At 35.4% G+C, this 20199-nt stretch overlaps 1 protein-coding gene across 2 annotated transcripts; it reads left to right on the top strand.

Moving 5' to 3' along the window:
- The first annotated feature begins 13913 nt into the window (after nucleotides 1-13913).
- LOC147472887 (uncharacterized) lies at nucleotides 13914-19588 on the top strand. 2 transcript variants are annotated; one of them, XM_086588093.1, is made up of 9 exons: nucleotides 13914-14049; nucleotides 15131-15664; nucleotides 15761-15862; nucleotides 16338-16419; nucleotides 16554-16573; nucleotides 16693-16753; nucleotides 17538-17617; nucleotides 18800-18907; nucleotides 19082-19588. In XM_086588093.1, the coding sequence occupies exons 2-9, from the start codon at nucleotides 15176-15178 to the stop codon at nucleotides 19145-19147; spliced, it is 1008 nt and encodes a 335-aa protein (XP_086444219.1). In that variant the 5' UTR covers nucleotides 13914-14049; nucleotides 15131-15175; the 3' UTR covers nucleotides 19148-19588. The 2 variants fall into 2 exon arrangements, with proteins under 2 accessions (XP_086444219.1, XP_086444220.1); XM_086588094.1 differs by lacking the exon at nucleotides 13914-14049 and adding an exon at nucleotides 14821-14957.
- Nucleotides 19589-20199: the final 611 nt, after the last annotated feature.

The raw sequence follows: 20199 nt of genomic DNA, 5'->3' as shown, positions 1-20199 counted from the left end.
GATCAATTTAGAATATACGTGTTGGTCTAACTACCTTGTGAAACATTCTTCCATATGTTCTACCTCATTACAAAGCCACGATCTACTTCTAGGAAATCTGACGTTAAAAGACCCATCTTGAAAAAATTAACTTTTTATGTACATACCTCGTAAGAGTGTTTAGAGAAAAGCACATGTCTCATTTGGTGTGTTATCTCTTTCCTATTGTGTGATATTTGTTTGTTTTCTTTGATTGGTGTGATATTTTCAACTTTCTTTTGATATGTTGCATATTGTGTTCGACACACTTTTTGCCGCAGTGTTAGCTAAATTTTTGCTCAAGTTTCACATGTATTTTCTTTTTTCATCTCTTGATATATTGGGGACAAAGCATCCTTCGGTTTGGGGGAGGTAAGAACCTATAGCAAAATTTAGGTTGTATGGAGCTTCTTTATAAATAAGTGTATTTAGTGACAATGTCTTGTTCCCTTTTCAATAATCAAAATTGTCTAAAAATATCACACTTGTATTCCAATTCGGATTTGTTCTTAGAAACTTAATATAATTTGTACTCAATAGTTTTTACATCTTTTCATGAACATTCATGCACGGAGTATCATTGAAAGCACATTTTATACATTTTCCAGGTTTCAAATACCGACATGATCATGTCAGGATATTTTAAGTGATGCATTTTGGAGTGTTGGAGTACATGTGAAAAAGGAGGCTCCCATTAATTTTTTCACTGATCCGAATAAGGGAAGATCAACACTTCGACCTGTGCATTTTGGAGGGCTGGAGTACAAGTGAAGAAGGAGGCTCACGTGAATTTTTTCACTGATCTGAATAATTGAAGATCAAAAATTTGGCCTGCGGATGCATTGGTCTACAGTTGGTTTGAGAGGAGGCATGCGTGTGTTGATGTAACTGGAGCCTCTCTATTGGTAGCGCTTGGGAATGGAGTCTTTGAGGTGGGAGAAGCAGCTAGTAGAGTAGCGGCAGGGAAGATTTGGAAACATGAGGAGGCTTGTAGAGCTAGCCAGCATTGTTTCATTCCGTTAAGTTTCGACACTTTTTGTTTCTTGGCACAACAATCCTTTAAGCTCCTTAAGTTATTGCAAAAAGTTATGGACTGCAACGTAATGACAACTGGTTCTAACAAGTTTTTATTCAGGAGGACAGGATTTCCCGTCCATAAAGGACTTGCGGCACAACTTGTTGCACGCTTGTTCTAATTATTTGTAAAGCTCGCTATCATTATCAATAAAATTTCCACTTAAAAAATAACAACAACAACAATAACAACAACAATGTTTTCTTTTATTCGAAGAGTATATACTACAAAAAAAAAATGTTTTCTTTAATTCGAAGAGTATATACTTAAAAAAAAACAACAACAACATTTTTTTTATTCGAAGAGTATATACTAAAAAAAATAACAACAAAAAAAACAACAACAACATTTTCTTTTATTCGAAGAGTATATACTACAAAAAAAACTAAAAAAAAAACAACAACAACAACATCATTTTCTTTTTTTTGAAGATTGTATACTACAAAAAAAAATTAAATATAAAACAAATAAAAAAGTAACAAAAGCAAAGCTAACTTAACTTATTCTACTCAAATACAGTCGCGTGCACTACTCTATAAGCTCCAAACAGCTTCCACTATTGAAGTTTGCGCCTTCAATTCAGAATATACGTCTTGGTCTAACTACCTTGTGAAGCATTCTTCCATATGTTCTACCTCATTTCAAAGCCATGATCTTCGTCTAGGAAATCTGACTTTAAAAGACCTATCTTGAAAAAATTAATTTTTCACGTACATACCACGTAAGAATGTTCAGACAAAAGCACATCTCTCATTTGGTGTGCTATCTCTTTCCTATTGTGTGATATTTTTTGTTTTCTTTGATTAGTGTGATATTTTCAACTTTCTTTTGACATGTTGCATATTGTGCTCGACACATATTTTGCCGCAGTGTTAGCTAAATTTTTGCTCAAGTTTCACAGGTATTTTCTTTCTTTATCTCTTGACATTTTGGGGACAAAGCATCCTTCTGTTAGGGGGAGGTAAGAACCTGTAGCAAAATTTAGGCAGTTTTTAGGTTGTATAAAGCTTCTTTATGAATAAGTGTACTTAGTGACAAACTTTTGTTTCCTTTTTATAATGAAAATTGTATAGAAATCTCACACTAGTATTCGAATTAGGATTTGTTCTTAGTAACTTAGTACAATATGTACGCAATAGTTTTTACATCTTTTCATGAACATTCAAGCATGGAGTATCATTGACAGCACATTGTATATAATTTCTAGGTTTCAAATACCGACATGATCATGTCAGGGATATTTTATTTGATGCATTTTGGAGGGTTGGAGTACAAGTGAAGAAAGAGGCTCCCGTGAATTTTTTCACTAATTTGAATGAGGGAAGATCAACACTTCGGCCTGTATAAGTATTGGTTTGAGGGGAGGCATGCATGTGTTAATGTAATTGGAGCCTCTCCGTTGGTAGGGCTTGCGAATGGTGTCTTTGAGGTGGGAGAAGCAGCTAATAGAATAGCGGCAGGGAAGATTGGGAAACATGAGGACGCTTGTAGAGCTAACCAGCATTATTTCATTCCGTTCAGTTTCGACACTTTTAGTTTCTTGGCACAACAATCTGTTAAGCTCCTTAAGTGATTGAGGAAAGTAATGGGTTGCAACGTAATGACACCTGGTTCTAAAGAGTTTGTATTTAGGATGATAGGATTTGCCATTCAGGAAGGAGTTGCGGCACAACTTGTTGCACGCTTGTCCTAATTATTTGTAAAACTCGTTATCATTATCAATAAAATTTCAACTTAAAAAAAAAAAAAACAAAAAACAACAACAACAACAACAACATTTTATTTTATTCGAATAGTATATACTAAAAAAAAAAAAAAAAACCAACAACAACAACAACATTTTCTTTTATTCGAAGAGTATTATATACTACAAAAAAAAACAGTAAAAAAAAATAAAAAAACAAAATTTTCTTTGTTTCAAAGAGTATATACTACAAAAAAATCCATTAAAAATAAAACAAATAAATAACTCACAAAAGCAAAGCTAACTGAACTTATTTTGCTAAAATACAGTGGCGTGCACTACTCTATAAGCTCCAAACAGCTTCCACTATTGAAGTTTGCAAAATCAATTCAGAATATACGTGTTGGTCTAACTACCTTGTGAAACATTTAGCCATATGTTCTACCTCATTACAAAGCCATGATCTTCATTTAGGAAATTTGACGTTAAAAGACCCATCTTGAAAAAAATTAACTTTTCACGTACATACCACCTAATAGTGTTTAGACAAAAGCACATGTCTCATTTGGTGTGCTATCTCTTTCCTATTGTGTGATATTTTTTTGTTTTCTTTGATTGGTGTGATATTTTCAACTTTCTTTTGACATGTTGCATATTGTGCTCGACTCACTTTTTGCCGTAGTGTTAGCTGAATTTTTGCTCAAGCTTCACATATATTTTCTTTCTTCATCTCTTTACACTTTGAGGACAAAACATCCTTCTGTTTGGGGGTGGTTAGAACCTGTAGCAAAATTCAGGCTGTTTTTAGGTTGTATTGAGCTTCTTTATGAATAAGTGTACTTAGTAACAAATTCTTGTTTCTTTTTCTATGATGAAAAATGTCTAGAAATCTCACACTAGTATTCGAATTAGGATTTGTTCTTAGAAACTTAATATGTGATGCATTTTGGAGGGCTAGAGTACAAGTGAAGATCAACACTTCACTGATCCGAATGAGGGAAGATCAACACTTCGGCCTGCGGATATATTGGTCTACAGTTGGTTTGAGGGTAAGCCTGCGTGGTTTGATGTAGGGTTCCAACAAGGCATTTGTGCATTGATGTAACTGGAGCCTCTCCGTTGGTAGAGCTTAGGAATGGAGTCTTTAAGGTGGGAGAAACAGCTAATAGATCTGCGGCAGGGAAGATTGGGAAACACGAGGAGGCTTGTAGAGCTAACCAGCATTGTTTCATTCCGTAAAGTTTCGACATTTTTGGTTTCTTGGCACAACAATCTATTAAGCTCCTTAAGAGATTGCAGAAAGTTATTGACTACAATGTAATGACAGCTGGTTCTAACGAGTTTGTATTTAGGAGGATAGGATTTGTCGTTCAGAAAGGACTTGCGGCGCAGCTTGTTGCACGCTTGTCTTAATTATTTGTAAAACTCGTTATCATTATCAATAAAATTTCCACTTAAAAAACAATAACAACAACAACAACATTTTCTTTTATTCGAAGAGTATATACTACAAAAAAAAAAAAAACTACAACATTTTCTTTTTTTCGAAGATTATATACTACAAAAAAAACCATTAAAAATAAAACAAATTAAAAACTCACAAAAGCAAAGCAAACTGAACATATTCTGTTACAATATAGTCGCGTGCACTATTCTCTAAGCTCCAAATAGCTTCCACTACTGAAGTTTGCGCCATCAATTCAGAATATACGTGTTGGTCTAACTACCTTGTGAAACATTCTTCGATATTTTCTACCTCATTACAAAGCCACGATCTTCGTCTAGGAAATCTGACGTTAAAAGACCCATCTTGAAAAAATTAACTTTTCATGTACATACCACGTAAGAGTGTTCAGACAAAAGCACATATCTCATTTGGTGTGCTATCTCTTTCCTATTGTGTGATATTTGTTTGTTTTCTTTGATTAGGGTAATATTTTCAACTTTTTTTTGACATGTTTCATATTGTGCTCGACTCACTTTTTGCCGCAGTGTTAGCTGAGATTTTGCTCAAGCTTCACGGGTATTTACTTTCTTCATCTCTTGACACTTTGAGGATAACGCGTCCTTCTATTTGGGGGTGGTAAGAACCTGTAGCAAAATTTAGGCAGTTTTTAGGTTGTATAGATCTTTTTTATGAATAATTGTACTTAGTGACAAAGTCTTGTTTCCTTTTCTATGATGAAAATTGTCTAGAAATCTTACATTAGTATTCGAATTAGGATTTGTTCTTAGAAACTTAATATAATATCTACGCAATACTTTTTACATTTTTCATGAACGGAGTATCTTTGACAACACATTGTATACATTTCCCAGGTTTGAAATACCGACATGATCATGTCAGGGATATTTTATGTGATGCATTTTGGAGGGCTGGAGTACATGTGAATAATGAGCCTCCCGTGAATTTTTTCACTGATCTGAATGAGGGAAGATCAACACTTCAGCCTGCGGATGTATTGGTCTACAGTTTGTTTGAGGGGATGCATGCGTCTGTTAATGTAACTGGAGCCTCTCCATTAGTAGGGCTTGGCAAAGGAGTCTTTGAGGTTGGAGAAGCAGCTGATAGAGCTGCGGCAGGAAATATTGGGAAATACGAGGAGGCTTGTAGAGCTAACCGCATTGTTTCAGTCCGTTCAGTTTCGACACTTTTAGTTTCTTGGCACAACAATCTGTTAAACTCCTTAAGTGATTTCAGAAAGTTATGGACTGCAATGTAACGATAGCTAGTTCTAACGAGTTTGTATTCAGGATGATAGGATTTGCCGTTCAGGAAGGACTTACGGCACAGCTTGTTGCACGCTTGTCATACTTATTTGTAAAACTCGTTATCTTTATCAATAAAATTTCCACTTAAAAAACAACAACAACAACATTTTCTTTTATTAGAAGAGTATATACTACAAAAAAAATAATAAATAAATAAAACTATAATATTTTCTTTTTTTCGAAGATTATATACTACAAAAAAAAACCATTAAAAATAAAATAAATTAAAAACTCACATAAGCAAAGCAAACTGAACTTATTATGTTCAAATACAGTCGCGTGCACTACTCTATAAGCTCCTAACAGCTTCCACTACTGAAGTTTACGCCATCAATTAAGAATATACGTGTTGGTCTAACTACTTTGTGAAGCATTCTTCGATATTTTCTACCTCATTACAAATCCACGATCTTCGTCTAGGAAATCTGACGTTAAAAGACCCATCTTGAAAAAATTAACGTTTCACATACATACCACGTAAGAGTGTTCAGACAAAAGTACATGTCTCATTTGGTGTGCAAAGTCTTTCCTATTGTGTGATATTTGTTTGTTTTCTTTGATTGGTGTGATATTTTCAACTTTCTTTTGACATGTTGCATATTGTGCTCGACTAACTTTTTGCCGCAGTGTTAGCTGAATTTTTGCTTAAGCTTCACAGGTATTTTCTTTCGTCATCTCTTGACACTTTGAGGACAAAACATCCTTCTGTTTGGGGGTGGTAAAAACCTGTAGCAAAATTTAGGCAATTTTTAGGTTGTATAGAGCTTCTTTATGAATAAGTGTACTTAGTGACAAAGTCTTGTTTCCTTTTCTATGATGAAAATTGTCTAGAAATCTCACACTAGTATTCGAATTAGGATTTGTTCTTAGAAACTTAATATAATATGTACACAATAGATTTTACATCTTTTCATGAACATTCATGCACGGAGTATCATTGACAGCACATTGTATACATTTCCCAGGATTTAAATATCGACATGATCATGTCAGGGATATTTTATGTGATACATTTTGGAGGGCTGGAGTACAAATGAAGAAGGAGGCTCCTGTGAATTTTTTCATTGATCGGAATAAGGGAAGTTTAACACTTCGGCTTGCGGATGTATTAGTCTACAGTTGGTTTGAGGGGAAGCATACGTCTGTTGATGTAACTGGAGCCTCTCCGTTGGTAGGGCTTGGGAATGGAGTCTTTGAGGTGGGAGAAGCAGCTAATAAAGCTGCGGCAGGGAAGATTGGGAAACACGAGGAGGTTTATAGAGCTAACCAGCATTGTTTCATTCCGTTCAGTTTCGACCCTTTTGGTTTCTTGGCACAACAATCTGTTAAGCTCCTTAAGTGATTTAAAAAAGTTATGGACTATAGCGTAACGACAACTGGTTCTAACGAGTTTGTATTCAGGAGGATAGGATTTGCCGTTCGGACAGGACTTGCGGCACAGCTTGTTGCACGATTGTCCTACTTATTTGTAAAACTCGTTATCTTTATCAATAAAATTTCCACTTAAAAAACAACAACAACAACATTTTCTTTTATTCGAAAAGTATATACTACAAAAAAAAAAAAAAAAAAAAATTTCTTTTTTTTTCGAAGATTATATACTACAAAAAAAAACCATTAAAAATAAAATAAATTAAAAACTCACAAAAGCAAAGAAAACTGAACTTATTCTGTTCAAATACAGTCGCGTGCACTATTCTATAAGCTCCAAACAGCTTCCACTACTGAAGTTTGCGCCATCAATTCAGAATATACGTGTTGGTCTAACTACCTTGTGAAGCATTCTTCGATATTTTCTACCTTATTACAAAGCCACGATCTTCGTCTAGGAAATCTGACGTTAAAAGACCCATCTTGAAAAAATTAACTTTTCACATACATTCCACATAAGAGTGTTCAGAGAAAAGCACATGTCTCATTTGGTGTGCTATCTCTTTCCTATTGTGTGATATTTGTTTGTTTTCTTTGATTGGTGTGATATTTTCATTTTTCTTTTGAAATATTGCATATTGTGCTCGACTCACTTTTTGCCGCAGTGTTAGCTGAATTTTTGCTCAAGTTTCACAGATATTTTCTTTCTTCATCACTTGACACTTTGAGGACAAAACATCCTTCTGTTTGGGGGTGGTAAGAACCTGTAGCAAAATTTAGGCAGTTTTTAGGTTGTATAGAGCTTCTTTATGAATAAGTGTACTTAGTGACAAAGTCTTGTTTCCTTTTCTATGATGAAAATTGTCTAGAAATCTCACACTAGTATTCGAATTAGGATTTGTTCTTAGAAACTTAATATAATATGTACGCAATAGATTTTACATCTTTTCATGAACATTCTTGTACGGAGTATCATTGACAGCACATTGTATACATTTCCCAGGTTTTAAATACCGACATGATTATGTCATGGATATTTTATGTGATGCATTTTGGAGGGCTGGAGTACAAATGAAGAAGGAGGCTCCCGTGAATTATTTCACTGATCTGAATAAGGGAAGATCAATACTTCGGCCTGCGGATGTATTGGTCTGCAGTTGGTTTGAGGTTAGGCATGCGTGTGTTGATGTAACTGGAGCCTCTCCATTGGTAGGGCTTGGGAATGGAGTCTTTGAAGTGACAGAAGCAGCTAATAGAGTTGCGGCAGGGAAGATTGGGAAACACGAGGAGGCTTGTAGAGCTAACGAACATTTTTTCATTTCATTCAGTTTCGACACTTTTAGTTTCTTGGCACAACAATATGTTAAGCTTCTTAAGTGATTTTAGAAAGTTATGGACTGCAACGTAACGACAACTAGTTCTAACGAGTTTGTATTCAGGAGGATAGGATTTGCCGTTCAGAAAGAACTTGCGGCACAGTTTGTTGCACGCTTGTCCTACTTATTTGTAAAACTCGTTATTTTTATCAATAAAATTTCCACTTAAAAAATAAATAAATAAAAATAAATTAATTAATTAATTAATTAATTAATTAAAAAAAACAACAACAACAACAACAACATTTGATTTTATTTAAAGGGAATATACTTTAAAAAAACAAACAAATAAATAAATAAATAAATTAAAAAAAAAAAAAAAAAAAAAAAAAACAACAACAACAACAACAATAACAACATTTTCTTTTATTCGAAGAGTATATACTACAAAAAAATAAAAAAAAAAAAAAAAAAAAAAAAAAAAACAACAACAACAACAACAACAACAATAACATTTTCTTTTATTCGAAAAGTATATACTACAAAAAAAATACTATAAAAAATAAAAAAAAAAAAAAACCTACAACATTTTCTTTTTTCGAAGATTATATACTACAAACAAAATAAAAATAAAACCATTAAAAATAAAACAAATCAACAACTCACAAAAGCAAAGCAAACTGAACTTATTCTGCTCAAATACAGTCGCGTGCACTACTCTATAAGCTCCAAACAACTTCCACTATTGAAGTTTGCGCTATCAATTCGGAATATACTTGTTGGCCTAACTACCTTGTGAAGCATTCTACAATATGTTCTACTTCATTACAAAGCCACGATCTTCGTCTAGGAAATCTAACGTTAAAAGTCCCATCTTGGAAAAATTAATTTTTCACGTACATACCACGTAAGAGTGTTCAGACAAAAGCACATCTCAATTTTCTTTGATTTGGTGTGATATCTCTTTCCTATTGTATGTTATGAGTTGAGCTTCTCAAGAGACTTCAGAAAGTTACGGACAGTAACGTTATGACAACTGGTTCTAACGAGTTTGTTTTTAGAAGAATAGGATTTGCTATTTAGAAAGGACTTGCGGCACATCTTGTTGCACATTTGTCCTAATTATTTGTAAAATTTGTTATCAGTATCAATAAAATTTTCACTTAAATTAAAAAAAAAAAAAACAACAACGACAACAACAACAACAACATTTTCTTTTTTCTACAAAAAAAAAACTATTAAAAATAAAACAAATAAAAAACCAAAAGCAAAGCTAACTTAACTTATTCTGCTCAAATACAGTCGCGTGCACTACTCTAAAAGCTCTAAATAGCTTCCACTATTAAAGTTTGTGCCATTAATTCAGAATATACGTGTTGGTCTAACTACCTTGTGAAGCATTCTTCCATATGTTCTACCTCATTACAAAGCCACGATCTTCGTCTAAGAAATCTAACGTTAAAAGTCCCATATTGAAAAAATTAACTTTTCACGTACATACCATGTAAGAGTGTTCAGACAAAAGCACATGTCACATTTGGTGTGCTATCTCTTTCCTATTATGTGATATTTTCAACTTTCTTTTGATATGTTGCATATTATGCTCGACTCACTTTTTGCCGCAGTGTTAGCTGAATTTTTGCTCAATCTTCACATGTATTTTCTTTCTTCATCTCTTGACACTTTGAGGACAAAGCATCCTTCTGTTTGGGGGTGGTAAGAACCTATAGCAAAATTTTGACAGTTTTTAGGTTGTATAGAGCTTCTTTATGAATCACTGTACTTAGTGACAAAGCAGCTTTGAGCAAAATTGCAGCCACTATATTATATATTAGTTATTAGTTATTAGTTATTGTGATAACTATATGTGAACAATGTTAGTACTTAATTATGTACGTGATTGTGGTTGTTTAAAATGTATTCATGAGACATTTAACTAATATGTTATTCCTGGTTGAACCTTTTGATATCTATGGTTTATATAATTGATAATAAGGTGAGTTGATTAGTTATTGTGTTTGGAATCTTTAGTAATGATTCTATTGTTTGAGACGATGTTTGTTTTGTAATGAAAATATTATAATAAATGAGAACTCTTGAGTGTTAAAATCTGATATAAAAGCGTTCGGTGAAAATTTAATGTGTCGCCCACATCTTTAGATCTCTTCACGCCTCTTTGATGAAAAGAAATGAAAGGTAATGTTTGTGACTAATGATGTCATGTGAAAAGCCGCCTTAGAGAGGAACTAAGACATTCGCTTTGCGGGTGGACTGTATTCCTTGAGTGTACGGGAATGTAGGTCTGAATTCCTTGAATGTGCCATGAATGACCTGTTAGTGTTAGGATGGGTATTCCTTGAATGTGGCGGGAATGACCTAAGGTATTTATTGAATGTGCCATGAATGACCTGTTAGTGTTATGATGGGTATTCCTTAAATGTGGCGGGAATGACCCAAGGTATTCATTGAATGTACCATGAATGACCTGATATTTTGTTATGCCCAAAAGAGACTTTGTGTATGTGTATGGAAAGCCCAGAGATGGTTGTGACTCACAAATTACGAGTTTATAAGATGAAAATATGTTTCCTGGATGCAATATCCCCTCTTGGGACATATGTCTTGTAGTGGTACTCGGTGTGAGTGAGGCACACGAATATGTGTGATTTGGCAAATGTGTGAAGTGCAAATCGTGGAGTAGGAACTAAAGGTTGGGTTGTGTCTTTTAATAAATGAGTCAACGAGATAATTAATAAGCAAAGTAAAATATTGATTTTATGTGTGATGGAGCTATTGCATATGATGTATATAATTTCTTATGAAAAATGTTTGTGTGGTTTGTGTGAGTTGATACTCACGAGGGATGAATGTACTATCTGGTTGTGACTTTTTCCTTGTTCTCATAAGTAGATGAGTGATATTAAAGTAAAACATTGATTTTACATGTGACTGAGTTATTGCATATGAATATTTATGTATTATGATATACATGATTTCTTACAAGGAAATGTATACGTAGTTTGTGTGAGTTGATACTCACGAGGGATGAATGTACTCCCTAGTTGTTATATAATTCCTCGTTCTCATCAATAGACGAGTAGTTTTTAAGAAAAATATTGGCTTTAAGTATGAGCGAGTTGTTGGATATGATTAGTGATATATTATGATATGATGCATATAATTTCTTACGAAGGAATATGAATATGATTAGCGTGATATGATGGATATGGTGGTGTGATATGAATGTTAGTTAATATTGGTGATATATTATGCCAGATTATATATACCCATGATGGTTGCAATGAGAGTGAAATAGATGTATATTAATTATAAATGATTACGTTTGGGAAATCTAACTTTGTTTTGCAGGAGGGTAGGACTTATTAACTTTTTATGCAGAGACGTTGTCCTACCCTAAGACGACGTGCTGGCTTAAAGGTAAAGTGTATCAAACTCATAATTAAATAAGTTATCATATGTGTATGTAATAAGTTGAATGTAAGTGGAATTTATATTGTGAGTTATTTTGGAAAGTGAGCATGATGAATACTGTTATCTGAGATTTTTGGAAATGTATATTGGGGGTTGAAATTTTACTTGGGAAGAAACTGCATGCCGTTTTGAGAATACGGAACTAGCTTGTCTTCCAAGTTGAAATGATTGAATAGTATATTTCTTTATTCGAAAGATATGAACGTATTGCTATTTTATATTTAGTCTTACTCATACCAGCAAATTCAATTTGCTAACCTATGTTTGCTTTGTTTTGCAACGTGGGTGTTCTTGGAAACATAGATGGTGGAGTGCAGTGGATGAGGACACGTGATTTGGAGTTGCTCTTGGAGTCTTCTGGTTTAAGTTTTTCCGAAGTGTACGGTTTTGTTTTGAGACAGATGTAATAGAGTTGGTTAGTTTCTTTGTAGTTTAATAATGTGATGAAGAGTTGTTCCTTTTGGTTTTCTTTTGATTTCAGTTTTTTTTATATCGTATTTGATAACAGGGTATTGGGTTTTGTTTCACCCCGGGTTTCCAGATGATTGAATATCATTGTTTTAAAAATTGTCTGGGAATTTGGGGTGTGACACCCTTTCTCTCCTCAACTCATCATTCTCCTCCCTCGCCCTTCCTATCTCCTCTTGGAGCAATCTATTCGCTTCTGCCTCCGTATCTTCGACTTCCTATTCTGGCATCTCCTCATTCTCAATATTCCCCGTTTCTTCCTCTCTGACCTCAGCTCTCACTATTCTAGGTCTCCCCTTTCCTCTTCATCTTCCTCTCTTAGCTACAGGAGCCATGTTCTAACCTCCCCTTTTCTCACTAGGTCGTAGACTAACTCATCCCCACAGACGGTGCCAAATGTGTTTACCAGAAAAATCTCTAATGGTTTCCCTAGTCTTTCACTCTCTCCTTTCACCTCCCTTTTCTCTCTCCTTTTTTCCTCTCCTTTTTCTTAGGTTCATTGTTCCTTTTATATCCTCCCCCTTCTCTTCCCATCCGTTCATCTACATCCCATCCATCGGTCAGCTTTTGCACACCTGTCCTGTTAGGGTTCCACGGCCTCGATCCAATACTTTCTATTTCTTCTTTCTTATCTTGCCTCTCCTTTGACCCTAACACCCCCCGAGTCATCTATCCATATGTGGCCCACCCTCTTTTAGGGTTCCGCAGTCGTGATTAGGTGTTCCGCGCTTCCTTTTCTTTATGCTACTTCGGACAATGCATGTTGGGCCATCAAAAGTGGAGCTTCACTGGAACAATGTCGTAGCGAACTCTCCATGTCAATCAGCAGATAGTATATGGTAATATCTTGTAACTCATCCATAGCATTGACCATTCATATAGCCATGTCTGAAGGTTAAGAAAACCATTTATAATGAGAATGTTTAAAGGTAACTGTATGTCTAGTCAAGCCCCACTGCTCACGCCCCACTGCACAGCAATACACTAGTTACATATGGCAAGGTTTTTGATCCTTAATGACCAAATAACACCATTTTATTATTCTTCCTAGAACCAAAAGGTACGACCAAATAAAGTTCTAATGTTATGTTGGCTCCAGTTCTCTCTCACTTCTTCGATAACCAAATACAAAAACTAACAAAGAGTGGGAAGATGAGGGAAGAGTTGCCAACGGTTCCGTTTAACAATCACCATCTTCGAAGAATTTATCGTCATCCATATGGTTAGATCATATAGAACCTTTTCTAGTAGAAAAAAAAAATCTTGTTTTAGTCACTACTATTATTTGTTTGTTATTTTGTTAATAATATCGATGAGCTAAATTGGAATTGATGGGTAGGTAATAGAGTTATTGTTTCTAGAAATTGAGGGGAGTTTGTCATAGCATCCAATCCAATGGTTGAACCATTATTCAACGAGTAACTTTGCCGAATAACCATAGCATACGAGAGGATTCGTTGACGCCCATTGCTTAGCAGCAGTGTTCTAAAAAATGGCCTAGGCGGCCATCTAGGCGGTGCCTAGCCGTACTGGATTTCATCCTAATCGGGTGATAAAACGGTGGACCGTTTAATCGGGACCAGCCGGCAGATTAATCGGCCTTGGCTGCCTAGGAGGTTTAGAAGTTCCAGTTTGTTTTTTTGGGCTAATTTGTTACGAGCCCAATTAAATTTAAAATCCCAATTTCTTACCAGCCCAATTTAAATTTAGTTAAAAAGCCCGATAGGGCTTAGAAACAAACAATCGGGCTCTTCTTCTCGGTCTCGCTTCTTCAACAAACAATCCTGCTCTTCTTCTCGGTCAAGAACTCAAGATCAGCTCCTCTTCTTCTACTAAGATCAGCAACCATTTCGGTATGTATTTCGTCTCTCCAATTCTGCTCTCTCTTTTTTTTTTATAACATGGACGTTTGTGGTCAAACAATCCTCACAACACGTAAACCATGGCGCATTACTTCGTCTCAAACGTAATCTCAATTACTTCCGTGTCAATTACACTCTCATAGTATTACTTATCCTATTTATAAGTTTATTATGGCATCCTGTTTCCATGATTATTGATGGAACATGGAAGTGCGCCACTATTCATTGTTTTTAGCAAGTGTACGTACTACTGTGTTTGTTTGCTTCTGTTTGTCACTTGTCCTTTTCTCATGTCTTATATTTATTAGTCTCGATCTTGTTGTAACATTTGATTTCAAATGTTTCAAGTTTGAACTTGAGTCAGTAGTACGTAGCTTGTTTTTTTGTGGAAGTTTTTGAAAATTTTCAAGTAGACAGCAAGATTTCAATCACAAATCATGCATTAAGCTAATCTAGCTCCTAGTTTAGTAGCTTCCACTAGAATACTAGACTTTCAGTCTTGCCACGTATCAAATAACCTGTTCCAGAGAAAAAAATAATAATAATTATACATATAAATATATAATCATATATATTTAAATAATTAATTAATTAAATAAAACCGCCTAGCGCCTAGCCCGTCTAGGCGCTGCCTAGAAGGCCTAGGCACTCCCCTACCGTCCGACTACCGCCTAGCATTTTTTAGAACATTGCTTAGCAGTATATACTAGTAGAGTTTTGATCTATATTCTGAAATAAGAATTTATGAGTTGAATTGATAATTCAATGAATGACCCATTGGGCTTGGGTCCAATACAAGAATGATCCCACTGACCGAGCCCTAAAATCATTCGGTCGACTGAAGAAAGCTTGTTTTTCTCTCCAAACTCTCATACACCATCTCTTTTTGGATTTCTCAGGTTTATTTTTTCATATTTTTCAGTATCAATCTCGCACATGTAGCATCACTAAAGCTTTGCATTGACTCAAAAAAATAATTTATCGATACCATTAATCATTTTCTTACATTTTTAACTAGGCTAGAGATGCACTGCGTAATAGTAATATTCACGTGTCTTTGTCTTCTATACAGGTTTGAATCTGCTCCCCTTTACACTTGCACATCCATCCTCTATCTATGGCGCAACCCTCATCAGTATCAGTAGTAGATATTATTAATCATAATAATAATAAGTTTGGACGCAGCAAGTCTGGCAAAATGATGAAGAACAAGCCTAGAAATTTTCCTCGCTCCGGAGATAAAAAGGGCAACAAGATTGATATGCGAATGAAAAAATTGTTCCGCAAAAGAGCTAGAGACTACAACTCATCCGATGATGATGATGATGATGATGAAGAACACCACGAAGACAAGGAACAAGAACAAGAAGAAGATGATGGTATCCATGCTACTACTCCTCATCATAAAGACTTTGAATCAGAAGCTAATTCTGAAGAAGATGAAGAAATGGGAGATGATGGTTCTGAAGATGAAGATGAAGATGAAGAAGAAGATGGAGACAATGATGAGGTTCAACCTGGAATTACTCAGTTTGCTCAAGGTTCTAGAGCATTCAAGATGGCTTTCATGAAGATCACCAACAAGACCGTTCCTGATGATTTACTTGTAATCAATTTTTTTGTTAGAAGTTTCATTTCTTTTTATGGATTTCATTGGTTTCTCTCCAGTGTTTATGAAAACTTTCTTTTTTCTCTCTCCTAGGGACCAGTTTTGTCGGGGCACAAGAAGCTAATTGCTGAGAAGCTTGCCGAAGATGAAGCTGAACGCAAAGTTAAGGGAGAGGCCAAAAAGGAAAAACACTTGGTATTTATCTTCTTCCTTTCTCTTGATTTACAATTCTTAATTTTCGATCCATGTGAAAGTGTAATAACCATATGACAAAACAAAGCAAACTTAAGTAGCATTCCTTGAAACCTAAGTTACATTGACACAAACACGTGTGTCCGTATCCGAGTTGGATACGAAGTGTCTGACACGGTGAAATGTCAAAAATCAAGGTATGTCACATACACAATGTGTCAGTGTGTGTCCGACACGGACACGTGGATACGTATCTCGACAGGGATTATTTTAAAAATATGGTGTGTCCATGTAACACAGCTTTGTAGTCTACAATCTCTTGACTGAACTGTCATATGTTTCCCGCCTCTAATTGGATGGTGTTCATTGGCATTTACAAATCATAGGTATTCTTACCCCCCCCCCTGGGGCGCACGCGCCTCTCTATTTGCATGGTGTTCATTGGCATTTACAAATCATAATTATTCTTATTCACCAGGTTGGGGAGAAAGGCCATGTGAAGCCTGCCAATTTTCTGGATTCCCATGAAAAGTTTCTTCTTGGTGTCGCTACTAAAGGAGGTACTGATACACTTTGGTCCTATGACTAGCTCTAATTTTAAGGAGGTCGTCCTTTCTGACAAGTAAAAGTAACATTTTCTGTCTTCCTTTACTGATTAAGCTCTCTTCTTTCATGTTCATTGTCCGAGTTTCAGTGGTCAAGTTATTCAATGCTGTAAGTTTGTGCTACCTGTATTTCTTGAATTGAAATCACACCATGTCACATGTTGACATTTCCCATTAGAATCTTTTATTTTTAACTCTGTTCTTATTTGTTTTGACCACCTTATTCAGGTCAATAAAGCACAAAATGCACAGAAAGGACTTAATCCTTCAAGGTTTAAAGATGCCAAAGGTATACCAGAACAGAGTGCATAGTAGTATAGTTGTCTTCATATAATTCTCTGTCATTGCTTAGTATTGTTCTGGGGTGTCATTTGCGAGTAAGGACTTGTTTATCATGCGAGTGTTAGGCTGCCACTTTAGTTAGGTGAGTGAATGATGCGCAAAAGAGAGAATGAGTTGGGTTTGTGAATGAGCAGTTTGGAACTTTTTGAGGTTCTTGTTTTGCTCCAGTTGTCATTTCTCCTGTTCCTTCAACGGAAGTAGGCTGTTGAGATTCCCAAACTGCTCACATCCAGATACATGAGACTGTACACCATTTCTGGTGCCGAAAGCAGCTAGTGGTGGTTTTCTAAGTTTCACTAAGGTGTATTAGATATAACAACATAATTTTTCGAAAATGACATGAAATATATGAGGCTTGAAGTTTGAAGTTAAATATAGCAGTGTGTTAAATTTAAACCCTGTATTGCACCCACCCGTTTTGGTAGAAGTTGGTAGCTCAAATTCTAGGAATTTCAATTCGTCATCGGAAATGGAAGTCTTTCTGGTGATTCGAATGTTTAGATAGCACATAGCAGCCATTGAAGTGCCGTGACTTTATGATTCTTTCCTTTTGTGATAAATTCTTGGTGCTCAACGAAGATTGATATGGTATATATTCTTACTTTGATTTATATATAGTTCAGATATTCGTGTAACTGGAGAAGAATGATGACCATTGTTTTGGGTGTGCTCTGTTATTGGTTCCAATTGTTATAATCTAATTAGAGTGTGTACACTTTTGATCTTGACAGTACTAGGAAAAAGAAGGAAAGACGCCTTTTTCACCGAGTTACGCAAGAAGCCATCGTTAGCCACTGATGCCCTTTCAAAGGTGGGCTGTTTTCTACTACTATTCTCTATATGTGCTAAGATAATTTGATCCTTGAATTTTCCTCCGCTTCTATACCATCTACGACATAGAAGTATTGTGAAAGATAAAATTTAAAATGGAAATTGAAGAAGCATTTGTATAATGTCCGCACCTGTTGGAATTGATTAAATTATACTCAATGGTAAGGATATCTGTGAAGTGGTACAGTCCAGGAATTCGACTGCGAAGTGCCACAGGAATCAACATTATGTTAAAAAGAATTTTAACCTTATTATATGGCGTGAATTCCGCAGTATAATGTTCTACATTCTGTATCAAATATATATGGGTAGGACTATATATCCATATGTGAATGTAATAAAAAAAAATTGCCATATGAAAGCCCAGTTGGAAGGGGAAGAAAGCATTATATATGAAGAATACTAACTAATACAGTGCAGTAAGAAATAAATAAGATTGACATTTGACAACTTTTTTAAATCGTAGTGTTGGGACTTGGGAGGACCCATGACTTTGACTTGTTTCAAACATCAGTTCACTATTCCACTCCTTTTGGAAGAGTCCAAGCAACATCAGGTTCACATACTAAAGAAGAAATATTGTGCTCAGAGTGTGTATTCCATAGTTGTTGGCATTATGTGTAGGTTTGTCCTTATTAGTTATATTTATGTATTGTCTGTGGGAGTGAAGTTGTTTGTTTAAGAGAGAGATTTGTATTATGGGATCAAAGGAGGTTTACCATGGAGGACTGATGAAACCCTTCCATTCTAGGAACCTCACGCTACTTACGCATCACATTCTCCTTGTTTGTTAAGAAAAAGGAACTAATGTTTGTGTCTGATGAGTGGGTAGCTCAGAGTCTCAGCCTATCATATAATCAGATTTGACTATGAGACCTTCCATTTTAAGATCCTCAGACTACCATGTCCATGCTATTTTCTAGGTTTGTTTAAAGGGTACTAGTGTACAAGGAAGTTTGATATCTAATGCTCATGTGCATCCCAATCCTATGCAATTTATGTGAATGTTTCCTTCGGATGACTTGGTGTTCTTGCTTCTTTGGGGTGCTGGTGGTTATTAAATAAAAGGGATTCATAAGATTCACACTATCTTTTGATTGGTTCGAGTTTGAAAATATATCAGGTTTGAAGGCCATTCTGTTCACAGTTTTAGCTTGTGCAGGGTACTAAATCTACAGGCTCAGAAGGTGACAATGGGCCTGCCTGGGCTCCGTTACGTGATAGTTACATGCTAACAAGCTCGAAGCTGAAAGATTGGGATAAATTGCCGGTAAGAATCTTATTTTTAAATTGATAAGTACCCAGAACTTCTTGTTTAGTGATATTCATGCCGGTGACAGAAATTAAAGATTTGTGAATTGCACAAGTTCTCAGCTGCTCAGCACTATCTCATTTTTTTGTGTCACTGAAATTTTAACGTTTCCATTTCTCTAATTGCATCCAGGAGAAGAATGCTGGTGATGATATGGGTGATCAGATGTCACGTGATAGTTCGTCTGATGAGGATTGATCGTGCTTGACTCGTAGCAAGCTTGGGAAATTTTGGAGGAGTATCACTATAGTATACTGCAACAGATGTAATTTTGGTTGATCTATCCAATCTTCATGACGACTCAAGAATATCTGGCATAAATCGAAGAGACAGACACAAAGAAGCAAATACCTCCTTTACAACAGAAGAACAGTTGGTTGCATTTTTGTCTCTCCCAATCTAGTCAAGATTGTGGCAATGTTGGTTTAGTTCTGGGATGAGCTCGACACAAAACTTTTCAATTTTTTTTATTGTACTTATTTTTTGTTCCTTTGGGTAACCTCTGGCAATTTGAACCTAGATCATAATGTTCAAAATTTATTTTTGGAAGAGCCTGTAGACTGACAAACAAAAGTTGTTGGTTTTTGGGACAACAAATATTTTGAGCTTTGATGGTTAATATTACATTGTTGAGAACAATAGGGCATTTTTGTCTTGTAAATGATTAGTTATTTCGAGAATCTCTAGTGTGATTGAACCCATGAGACAGGCAGAATCACACAGCTCAGGCAAGGGAACAAGTCAAAATGATAAGATGCTGTGGTTTCTCAGTCTAATTATACTGTTTTGACTCTGTTGTTTAGAACTGTATGCACTACCACAGTGTGCTTGATGAACAAATCATCAATTATTGCATAATTCTCCACTTTTGCTATTTGAAATCTTTGCCGCAGTTCATAAAGAATCTGCAAGATGAGACTGATTGCAAAATCTTGCAAATAAATTAGAGATGGGCAGGGACTATATTCTTTTGACTTACAACCATCAATGACCATACCTGAAAAAACAACAGAGTTACAAGTTACAACCATCAATGGTGTATTATCCATCAATATAAACTCTTGTATTTCAGGTGAGACTCCAAAACAGAAACCATTTCTGTCAAATACATTCGTTAGTATTATCTTCTGAAACATGTTTCATTCTAGGCATATATCCAGCCTCCATGGCTTCCATTGTAAGCATGTCCAGTTCGGCATAAATATCTAGCAATTGCGGGTGTGATGTATCACTCACTGAGAAAACGTGGA

This window comes from Coptis chinensis, unplaced genomic scaffold (genome assembly GCF_015680905.1).
Source record: "Coptis chinensis isolate HL-2020 unplaced genomic scaffold, ASM1568090v1 utg653_pilon_pilon, whole genome shotgun sequence".
Classification (NCBI taxonomy): Eukaryota; Viridiplantae; Streptophyta; class Magnoliopsida; order Ranunculales; family Ranunculaceae; genus Coptis; species Coptis chinensis.
Note: the sequence above shows the minus strand (reverse complement) of the source record. Positions and strands in the feature narration are given on the sequence as shown.

Bases quoted from the DNA above. Each gene is read 5' to 3' on its own strand.
- LOC147472887 (XM_086588093.1), top strand. From the start codon at position 15,176: ATGGCGCAACCCTCATCAGTATCAGTAGTAGATATTATTAATCATAAT. The intron at 15,665-15,760 runs GTAATCAATTTT...TCTCTCTCCTAG, and splicing joins CCGTTCCTGATGATTTACTT to GGACCAGTTTTGTCGGGGCA. The intron at 16,754-17,537 runs GTATACCAGAAC...TGATCTTGACAG, and splicing joins AAGGTTTAAAGATGCCAAAG to TACTAGGAAAAAGAAGGAAA.